Source organism: Benincasa hispida, chromosome 4, assembly GCF_009727055.1.
Source record: "Benincasa hispida cultivar B227 chromosome 4, ASM972705v1, whole genome shotgun sequence".
Classification (NCBI taxonomy): domain Eukaryota; kingdom Viridiplantae; phylum Streptophyta; class Magnoliopsida; order Cucurbitales; family Cucurbitaceae; genus Benincasa; species Benincasa hispida.
In genome coordinates, this window is record NC_052352.1 from 54768579 (window position 1) to 54780889 (window position 12311).

General features: G+C 31.9%; 1 protein-coding gene across 1 annotated transcript; it reads right to left on the bottom strand.

Moving 5' to 3' along the window:
• Positions 1-4647: 4647 nt before the first annotated feature.
• LOC120075579 (probable E3 ubiquitin-protein ligase ARI8) lies at positions 4648-11482 on the bottom strand. Its single transcript, XM_039029108.1, has 15 exons — positions 11303-11482; positions 9874-9998; positions 9576-9681; positions 9360-9450; positions 8997-9169; positions 8675-8779; positions 8501-8589; positions 8023-8130; positions 7708-7798; positions 7531-7620; positions 6526-6573; positions 6184-6255; positions 5610-5709; positions 5401-5527; positions 4648-5285 (listed from the first exon to the last, which is right to left on the bottom strand). The coding sequence occupies exons 1-15, from the start codon at positions 11480-11482 to the stop codon at positions 5015-5017; spliced, it is 1776 nt and encodes a 591-aa protein (XP_038885036.1). The 3' UTR covers positions 4648-5014.
• Between the last annotated feature and the right edge of the window lie 829 nt (positions 11483-12311).

Consider the following 12311-nt stretch of genomic DNA (forward strand, 5'->3'; position numbering starts at 1 on the left):
TTTTTGCATACAATGTTATTCATGATATTATTTATGAAAATGAGTATTATGTATTTAAATATATTGAAAAATGTCAACGTAGAAAGAATTGACTTATGTAGAAAGAAACAATCAAAATAAATAAATTTATTTATTTTGTGAAGACTAGTAGTCCAGACATCAGAGAATGTCAAACGTGGGATACAAATGAGTATTTTAAGGACAAAAAATAGAGTGAAGTCACAGGATATAAAGCGAGACAGAATACATAATAATTCTCGAAATGGACTGGCATTGATTATGAGAAAAAGCATATTCTCTAATGGTAATGTTGGATATACAATACCATGATATATCTAATTTATCTGACTGTATATGAAAAGTATAATATACATCTTATGTATGCAGTCATACTATATTTATATGAATTTCTTAAATATTTTTATATGAAAATGAAAAGGGTATCATAATCATATAATTCATACTAGAGAATTATATATAGAGAGATAGATTCTCATAAAACATTTCTGACAAATGTGATATAATCATCTTATTAAATCTTTGTTAATATGAGGGTATAAAAATAATCTTATTTGTCCATATGCTTTTATAAAGAAATCACAACTTGAGATTTACTACATAATTATTTATATATATGGTAATGATTTGAGTAGAAACTACTGAAGAGATTTTAAAGACGATAGAGTTTCTTAAGAAAGAAATTGAGATGATAAATTTTGACTTAGCTTGTAAATAAAACATAAAACAAAATGGAATTACATCAATTTATACATAAAGATCTTATATGGATTACGTACATCATTGAATACTCTTATTATGGTTTATTCACTCAATGTGAAAAAGACATATAATATGATTTCAGGAAGATAATGAAGAATATTAGATCATGAAGAACCATAAATTTTGAGAAATAAGTGCACTTATATATCTTTTCTATACTACCACGTTGTAGTATTTCTAGTAACTTTGTTATATAAATATAATATTTCTCGAAAAGAAAGATATTGGAGTAAAGTTAAACACATGTTATGTTTGAGAATTAGCTTACATGGATTTATTTTATTCTAATAACTCTAATTGTGATTTAGTTGGTTGTGAAGATGGGAATTATTTATCTAATCTATACAAGCTAGATCTTAAACGGTTACTTAGTACATGAAGAAGATTTTTTATATTATAGTTGTCAATGAAGCAAATTATAACAATTACTGAAATCTTGACAATTCATGAAGCTAGCCAAGAATGTTATTATATGAAGATAACACCACAAAGGAATGTCTATGTTAATGAATTTGAAGAAAATGGTGACATCATTATCCAACAAATTTCTTTAAAAGACAACTCGACAGACTTATTATGAAGGTGTTATCCACAACAATATTTGAAAAGCTAGTACACAACATTTGAATATGATGACTGATGTCAAATGATGTTTCCATGAGGGCTAAACTTACTACACTATTTCCCCTTAACTATGATTTTTTCCACTGGGTTTTTCCTAGTAAGGTTAAAATAATGTACTATTTTCCCTTCACTATGATTTTTCCCATTGGATTTTTTTTCTAGTAAGGTTTTAACAAGACATTTATTTTATATAATATGGATATCTAAAGGAAGTATTATAAATGTAATATATATTATAAATTTACTATTTAGTGTAGATATCCATAACATACATAGGTTACCAAATATCATAAACCTCCCATTGAATTTTATGTTGTAACATAACCCTCCATTGACTTTTATATTGTAACATACACCATTTTATGTCCTATAAATAGTGATGAATGGTGCCTTTGTAATACACACGAACAACTGAGTTCATTCTTCTCTCTACAATTTGATATGTATTTGATTTTTAAGAAATAAATTAAAGTATATTTGATAAGTGCATGAATAAGATAATTTTCATATTATATCATCTTACTGAACAATATATGCGATATATATTTACATTTTTTTGTATAAAAACACCAAAAAAAATTATGTATGTAGTACATGTTTATATTTTTCAGTATGTTACCATTATATTCGACATATATACTTGAGATCTCGATGGAGAGTAATCAATTTTTAGCTAAAAATATGGAGGAAAATAAATAAAATCTCCTAAAATGAAGGGAGTATTAATTTACCTACATTAGATGAAAATCAACTAAAATTAATAAATAACAAATATAAAGTAAAAATTAAAAAAAAAAGATGTTAATAGCGAAAGAGTGAATTATTTCCAAATTTTTGAAATCAGGTGAAAAGGTAAAATTAGTCCAAAATTAATATTAAAAACTATTAATTAATAGTTTAACAAAATTAATAGTTTGAGCTTTTAAATACCCAAACTAATCCAAACCTAAATTATTGGATTGAATTAAATCTATCCCCACGACAAAATCATTTGAACTACACCAACTTACCGGTAAGACCATTAAATTTAATAAAAATACATCTATAATCCATACTAGAAATTGAAAATTAAGGTCTAGTTTGATAACATTTTTATTTCTAATTTTTGTTTCCTGTTATTTTAAAAAACTAGAAACAAATATATATTTGATAGTTATTTCTGTTTGTTGTTTCTAGAAAAAAAAATAGAAACAGAAACTTGGTTGATATTTTTTTCCCATTTTCTTATAATTTTTTCCTTACTATTTTAGTTTTCCCTTTATTTAATAGTTTAATATAGTTTAATTATATGATATAAAAAAGTATACTAATACAATAGTACAATTGTTTCTGTCCTCAAACATTGTTCGAATTTGATCTTAATTTTTATTCAAGTCATTCACTTTCAATAATGTCAACCTAGATCCAACTCCATTATATTGCTTTTTGTAGTTAAAAAAATATCAAAGTGACGCTAAACACATATCTAAATGAACAAATTTTATTTCTCAAAAAAAAATTATATATTGCAAATTTCTAACTGATTGTAAGTGTACTAAAAATTAAAATTCAAAATTAAATTAATATATAATTATACATATTGAGAAGTTTTAAATTAAAATAATATCCAAAATTATGAATTCAAATGTAAAATAATATATGAATACCCTTGTTGAAAAGTAAATCTACATATTAGAAAAGTTTAAAATTAAAAATTAAAAGAATATAAATATTAAATAAAAAAATATATTCTTCTCGATTTAAGTGGGGGTGAACAGGGTCCGCCGGATGAATGACCTTTTTTTAAAGGCTCTAATGAAAAATGGGTACCTTTCAAAATAAATGAAAAATAGCATTTTGCTTGCATCAACACCCTGTGAATTTACCAATTTGACCCTGAAAACCACCCGCATGCTTGCAACTAAGTAACACCACTTGATACCTGATGCACGATACACAACACTCCATGCTCGATGCTCAATGCACGACATACACACTCCATACTCTGTGCTTTATGCTCTATGCTCAATTCAATGTTCAATGCATGATACACAATGCTCGATGCATGATATACGATGCTCCATGCTCGAACATTGTATATCAAACATTGTATATCGATGCACGATACATGATACTCCATGCACTATGTTTTATGTTGTATACTTCATGCTCGATGCAAAGAAACATAATTTTAAAAAAAAAAATGTAGAGAAAACAGAAGAAGAAATACAGAAAAAAGACGAAAAAAAACAGTAAAGAAGGAAGAAGAAATGTAACAAAAAAAAAAAGGAAGAACTGTAAAAGAAAGAGGAGAAAAGTTTGAAGAAAAAACACAGGAAAAAAAAAAAAGAAAAAAAGAAAAAAGAAAAATGTTGTAAAACGAAGAAAAGAGAAGAATACATTTAGGATTAAAGTAGTAATAAGAATGCATTTGGGATTAAAGTGGTAATTTCATACAATGAAGACATCGCATAAGACCACCTTTCATTTGTTTTAAGTACCAATTTTTCATTTGGATCTCTTATTTTAAGTCATCTATGTCATTTTCCCGTTGAACCTAAGACTCTTAGAATGGGGTGGAATCATGACAGAAAATTGTATAGAAAGTGACTTAAAATTTTGACTTTGTGCTTACATTAGCACCATAAGAAATTACCACTTTAACCTCAAGTATACACTTCTTCCTTCTTCGATCTACTATCTTCTTCAATCAATTCTTCTTCTAAATCTTCAATCGATTGCTTTGACTTTCTTCAATTCTTTGGCTCAATCTGACCATAGAAAAGCAAATTGAGAAGGATAGAAAAAGGAAGTGGAAAAACCATAAAATTGAGAAAAAATGAGCCAAAATCCTAGAAAAGATGAGCCAAAATCCTAAGTTCAAAGTAATAATTCACACGTGACGGTGGCACGCAAAAGGCCAAATTTCATTAAATTTTTAAACTTTGAAACAAGAGTCATCCGTACAAAACTCCCAAACATGTACTCCCACAACTAATAAGACAAAAACCAAGAGAAATACATAAACAAAACGTGAAGAAACTACTTTGTATAGTTTCTCAATTTCAGTCCCTTTTTAGAAACATATCTTAAAATTTAAAAACAAACAGAAACAGATCGAAAAATAGATACAAAACCACAACATTATCAAACGTATCCTAAATAACAAAACCCATTAATTACAATCCTCCGATGCTATACAATACAATAAGTTAAATGAATGAAAAAACACAGAAATGCAGAAAATCTCAAGAAAGATTGGTATTGGGCATGATAGAAACTTTAATGCATTATTTCAACACTAGTAGTTATAATCTCCCACCTGTATTTGTACGAGACATTTATAAACCAGCAAGTGAAAGCCACATTTTTGGACAACACAAATTTGTTAATTTATACTGCCAACTATTTACATTGAGATCATATTTGACATTTCCCTCTCTCAACACACACCATCCATCCCCTGCTGTTTTCCAATCATCATCACAGCAGTCCTTTTTTATCTTCCTTTTTTTCTCCTTTTTCAAATAATCAACACATAAAAAAAAGGGTTCGCAAACCCACCAAATCATTCTGTTTCTCGTCGTTGTTGATTACTCTCTTACTCTACTTTGATTGAAACCAGAGGTTTTCAATGGCGTTGATGGCACATCTCGCACGTGGTAGCAGATCTAGTGTTCACAAAGGTACAGTGTTCACATGACCAATGAGTGCCATTGTCGCCACTTCTGGTCGAACTAGCAGTTCGATTCACTCCCTTACCTCGTCCGCTTCTCCCTCCTTTACTACTTCCTGCTGTGTTTTTTGAGCTCGTTGTGCCGCTGCTTGCTCCGTGAGAGTTTACATCTGAAAGCCCATTCTCTAATGCTCTAACCAGGTTCTCAAAGTAATTTCGAGTAACACTGTATGTGGCAGACAAATAAATGAGTTGCAAAATGTTACTTGGCACGTTTTGTTGCACAAAGCTTATTTAAATTTTGAAATCAGACTTGTGTTCATTAATGAGCCCTCATTTACCTGGTCAGACCAGCAAGCTTTGTGCGGAAGTCATTAAATTCTTTTGATGGACCTTCTGCATTAAGGAACTGGAGTAGTTCCTTTTCGGCGCATTGATGAAGCCTTTCTAATCCAGACTCGGCCTCACCTGCAGAAGTAAATATCCAATTATTTTAGCAACCATAGCATGAAGAAATTTTTCCTTGTCAGTACCTTGAGAATGAAATCACCTTGCAAATATTCAAAAAACTGTCTCTTGGCATGCTCCTGTTCCGGCAGGTAATAACCATATGCATAAGTCCATTTCAAAACTCGTCTGCATTCAATTATCTGCAAATAATTACCATGAAATAATATGTGGTCAAAAAAATAGTTGGACTAAAATAATATTCTGTCTCAAACTCTGTAAATTGTAGCTCTTCTTCTTCTTATTTTTACTATTATCAATATCCTTCAAAACTCAAACTGTAATGTAAACTTTTTTCCCCCTTGAGTACGATCGGGGTGTTTGGCCCGCTCACTTCATAAGTCGGTGTTAAATAATTCAACTTCAATAGTGTTAACCATTGAAGTTCGCATATTTATCGAGGAACTCCATTTTACAACTCTGCACCCCAACATAGACTTCCTAACTTCAACATATTAGCTCCAGACTTCAAAACTCAACTCAACACCCAAACATCCCCAAAAATAAAATTGTGACACATACAACTTGAAAGTCCACTACGACTACAAGAACACAAATTTATGCACCAATAAACCAAAAAAATCTGATGTTTCATAGTTGGATAATTTCTTACATACCTGTAACCAAGCCTCTGTTATGAACTTTAGCTGAGATTCAGGAGTGCAGTGTATATCACTGAGCTTCTCAATCTGTGAAAGAACGAGAAACAAGAATCTTAACTCCAAAATTTAAATAGGCCCGAAGGAAACAAGAGTAAACAATATAATCACACACATGCGCATGTGAAAAGTTGAGAACTAAGATGTTCTTGTGATTCGATTTTTTTCACCTACAAGCAACTAGATATCATTGAAAAACTAGAGATGGATATAAATCGGTTTTAAACATCAAAGCTTATGAGAACAAGTAATCCAGTAGCTCGTCAAAAATAAAGTGTCATTATTAAAATAGAAACTCACATGCACATTCTGCATTTGATGCAAATCTGCTATTGCTTTTTGCCTAGACTGCAGAGGACAAAGAAAGCATAACGTCAACAATCAATAAACAAAAAGTAATAAAATAAGACAGTTTGAACAATGTCCAGATTATATGGAGGAGAACAAGAACATATCTAGCAGCTTCCAAAGAAAAGAATCCAATCTATTGAACAGATAAACGCACACAAACATGAGAGAAATAAATTTAAATAGATCCCAATTGGCTTGGACTAGGAAGAAAAACAACATATAAAACCCTAGTCAACAACGTCCATCCATCTACAAGCAAAACGAAAAACCCTCCCAGAGAAAAATTTCAGTAATGACTTGCAATGGAAAAAGTTTGACCAATTCTGATCTTTCTTCTGCCATCCACCAACAAATGTCCGGCAAATATCACTAACAAATAATGTGGCTTTTCTAACAAATTACTATAGTCAGAATATCATATGACAATAATGATATGGTAGGCAGAAGATAGTGAATATCATGAACGACTAACAAAGAATAAATACAATAATCTCAACTAAAAAATTTCCCCCTCATCCGTCGAAATGAATAGTTAGTGAATGTAAATAGAACTCAGAGATTTGTCAATTGAAAATTTTATGGTGTCATTTTTTCTCAACAGAAGTTGCCTTTTATCCAGGAAAGGAAAAAAAAAAAAGAAAAGAAAAAGACTATGTTAGGCATCATAGAACTTCCAAGGACATACTATACTAGCAGGTTGACTACCGAGACCTGAACCTAATGTTACCCCCTTTTTCTCTTTCCCCTCTTCGGCAAATGTTGCAATAAGTTGACATAGCAAGCAATACACACACGTTAAGAAATAATATAAAAGAAGCCTATCATAGAGGAGAAACAAACAATCGTGTATCATGTGCCTTAAAGACAAACAACAGGATGCCAGAGACCATGGCTAAAATTAGAAAACTATATAAAAACTAGCATATGTAAGTTTGAGATGGTTGTCCTGCATACTGTTTGATTGCTTGCCCAACGTTCATAATAGTGAGTGTATCTCTCCAAAGAATTCTTTGCCATTTCTCTTCTTTTCTCAGCCTCATCATACTACAATGTTAAGCATAAAAAAGTCAATTTCAAGGAGAGCTCCACCAAATCCAACAGGAATCGGCTATAGCCTGAAAGGTTGCTTACCACACCATCTTGCTTAGCTACCTCATATCGGTTGCAAGCATAGAAACCACCAGTTCTTTCACCATGATCAGACCATGCACCAAGACATAGCCTGCACTTTGTAAATTTACAAAGTCAAAGAACGACCTATTTGTATAATCTAAAAGACCATCAAAAGATGCAATTGATAAAATGTTCGTCAATTCCAAACATTCCACACAATAAAATATTTGACCCAGAGGATAGGATTCTGAATCGTAATTAAACAATAAAAAACTTGCAATAAGATGTCAAGAGAAGAGATAACTTCATTCCATCAACTCCATCAACGCTTACCAGCAAAATTCAAATTTACACGGAGGTGTGCAAGTCATGTGCATGCACCCTTGATTTTTCTCAATTGGCCGCTTGCACTTTGGACAAGGCTTGGAATTAGCCAATATCCTGAAATTACAATATTAAAAAAAATTAGGTTTTCCAGAAAACAAGCTAATTACATCTTTAAACGTTTCCTCTGGTTCATGCCTCATCATATAAATGAAACTTACGTGCATGCATAAACATAGCATATGACAATCAACTCATGTTAATCATGTTCAAGTCTTGCACAAGAATAACAAATGGAAAAACACCGGGAGCTTAATGAATAAAAAACAACAATGAGAATATAAAAGAAAAAGCACATGGGGAAAAGACTCCAGAAAAGCTAACATTGATTGGGAGAAAGGGAAAAATGGTCAAACAAATTTTTCTTTAAAATCGTCTAGGAGTGTTACAAAAACCCAAGGAAGCCTATGAGTACCAGAAGAAATACCAGTTCATATTTTCAGACTCGGCACTGTTCTTTAAAATCCATTTTTCCACAGTAGCACAATCTACAGGACGGTGAGCTTCTTCCGTGCACTGAAGATTCAAAAGAAAAGTTAAATACATATGTAAAATAATAAAAGCTAAAACAACAATTTCATAAAAGATTGGTGATACCAACTTTCCAGCAGAAGCCATATGTGCAGAAGCAAGAAACATCATAATTTCCATTGCCAGCATCAAAGAGAACAGCATACTCACAACCAGGCGCTGGGCACCATTTAGTCTGGCAGTAGGAAGGAAGAACGTGAAAATGAAAACATGAGAAAGATAGGAAAGCAACAATAAATAATAAAAGAAAGCTGCACGTTATAAAACAAAACTACCATTTAATATAATTGATCCACGGAAAGAAACAACACAATGTAATTTGTACTTAAATTTTAGCATGTAAGGGTTTCTATACTAATCACAGCCGTATGGCTGCATGGTATAAGGTATACCTTTTTGTTGTCTTCAACATAAGACCTAAGAAGATAACGAGCATATTTCTTCCTGTCTTCACTGGAGGCCAATGAATTAATCATGTCTTGATCAACCACAGCACCACAAGAAGGATCAGGACATCTCAACGACAGACATCCAGGACCGTCATTAATTGATGTGCTAATGTAGCCTATCCAGAGATCCATGCACGAAACATAAGGACAATACAAGATTGAAAGCAGTTTTTGTGTTTGTATGTTATCCCCAAAAGTCAGTGTTCCAGCAAATATAGGAAGTAGGAACTCAACAAATACAGCCTTGATAAAGAATATAATAAACTATTAGAATTTCATAACACTGTAAAAGAAATTAAGACAAACCTTCCCAGCAGAAGGCACAGAAAGGATGACCACAGGCAGCTGACTTGATCCTACTATTTGGATACGACTCAAAACAGATTCCACAGGTTCGCTGCCAGCCAAACCAATCATCGAGATATTTTTCCAAATGTTATGCAATCAAAATACACCAACGCAGATTTCATAATAAACCAAGACAAAGAAGACGATGAGGATTCAAATATATACGTTTCATACATCTCTAGCATTTAGGACATGTACAACAGGTGCTTCCAACAAGCCAACTTGCTTCCTTACTCGAGTTTCATCGGCAAACCATTCATCGTGGACTTTAGTAACACTCCTGCATGGAATATTGATAATATATATATATAAGAACATGCATGATTACAGAAACCTACAATGTAAACTTTCCAAAAAACATGGAAATGGTTTTTTATCACAAAAAGTTAGCTCGTTACAAAAAACCAAGACAATCACAAAGAGAAAACAGAGAGAATATGCCTGGACAAAAATTCAACAATTAAAACCATACCAATTGAAGTGGCGGAGTAAGACAATGGCAGCTACGCGTGATATAGAAAGTACAGAAGAAATTCTTGTAATGTCATCCTCTTGGCGTTGTCTTATATCTGACTCATTTAGTATTGTATAATTTTGCTGCACAAGGACAAAAAATTAAAGTCAGTAACAATAAAAAACAAGAACAAAGAAAGCTACAAGATTTAAAACAAACTTTGCCGATAATTAAATCAGATTTCCATGGGATGGGGTGGTTAGCATAGCTCAAATAGATGAAAAAAGGTTATAATTGAAAAATGGCACCAAAACATCAAAAATAAATAGAAGCTTACCCACGTCCCTCACATAAAGACTTATTCCACCCTTAACCACGTTTAAATCATAGAAACCGAAGCAAGTGGTATAGAAAGGTTATGACACAGTTGTATTATTAATATCACTACCAATAAAAGGTAGAAACTACCGACAACAGACAGAACAATAGCGGAAACATTATTTAAAAAAACAATCGTAAAATACAACAATTGTCTGCAGTATTCATGATCAAAAGATTCTGTTTCAATTCATGAATATTTAGATACTGCAAGCTGACAATTCTGACAAAGTTCAGCGACACCTCAAAGCAGAAGCAACAACAAAAACAAAATCTATACATAGAGGGAGGAAGAAATAAATAGAAAATTCAGTCCTATTTTGCAGTGCATAAATGGGAGTACCACCTATCATTTCGCATTCTAGCAAAGGTACACAAGATGATGCCTTAACTATGTATAATGCTTATCCAAATTCCAAACAATAAAACTATCCAACCAAAATTTGTACTATAAACCCAACTGAAAATAGAAATTCATGAGTGGTAATAAAATTAACTTCCCCATCTCTGGCAGTCAGAATACACCTTCACATGAAAAATCCAATAGTAAAAGTTACTACCATAGAAAGGGGCAATTTTTGAACTCGTTTTTCTCTTTCAAGTTTAAACAGAATTAGATATGCGCTATTTATAACAAGTTACCATAATTACTCCAGTGCGAATTTCTTTACAAAACCATACAAAACAAAAAGAATATCCAATTTTTCTCCTCGCCCAGGCCCAAACAACTGCATAAACCTAGGGAGTCAGAGACAATCATTTAAAATACTTATTTTTTTTTTTTAGCCAATGTTCAATTTGCAACAAGATTAAAAAACCCCACTTAGCCGCTCGACAAAAAGAAAACGATACCACTTAAATCAACTTGAAGGGCAGCAGAGGAGCAGAACCTCGAAAACTAAAATCACCAAAAGATCAAATAGAACGATTCAAACCCATTCTTGTCTCAAGGATCGTCGCGTAGCCGCCGAAAGAGATCGAAATTTGCCTCCCTCCCTTCAATTTACCTAATTTTTCAATAACAACAAATAAAAATAAAGGAAGGAAGAAAAGAATTGGAAGAACCAACCTCGCGGCGGCGGGACTCGAAGTAATCATCGGTATCGTCGTCGACGAAATCCTCAGCATCAGGGTCATCATCATCGGTGTAATAACCCATACCCATGTCCATTTCACCGCTGTAGAAATCGCAATCATCGTCGACGGATTCAACGTCGGTGGAGTAATGAAGATCGTCCTCAGAATCCATGGTGAAAATTGGGAGAAGGGAATTAGGGGAATGGAAATTCTTGAGGGTTCGGTAAAGGAGAGAGAGAGGGGAAAAGTGAGGATGAGAGAGAGAATCAAAGAGGGGTTTTGGTTTTGGTTCTGGTTTTGGTTTTTGGTTTTTGGTTTCTGAAAGAGAGAGAGAGAAGAAATAAAGAAGGAACTGAAAAGCGATTTGTGTACGCAAACAGAACAGGTGCCTTTTGGGAAAATGGACCTTTCAAAAGGGCTTCTCATGCAAATCTTTTTTTTTTTTTTTTAACTTTTATTTATTTATTTATTTAAGAAAATTTATGTATATTCTATCTATACTCAAATATATTATTAATTTTTTTACCTTACAGGATTTTTTCTTAATATGAACTAGCTAATTCAATATAATGGTGTTACCAACACGCGTGGAATTATAAAAATTTGTCATTTTTTTTCAATTTCATTTGGGATGCATGTAGACATTTAATTGGTCCAAAATACGATGACTCGTAATTTCGTGACGTGATCATTTGTAATCATCTAAATTTTTTCATTCAACAGTAGATTTTAGAACTTATTAGGAATAGTCCTAACAAAAAAGAACTTACTAAGGGTTGTTTTTCCTTTTTTTTTATTATAATATAATCTAAAAATATTTATTAAAAGAAGTTATAAGGAAAACAAATAATCCAACAACAAAAAAAAAACAAGAAAATTACTAAAGGAGAAAAACAAACCTATTTACTAGAAAATTTTGAGGTTTTGTTAAAAATGAGTAGTATAAATTTAATATTTATATAGTTGTAGGAGATAAAAAGTAACAAACCTCTAAAAATTCT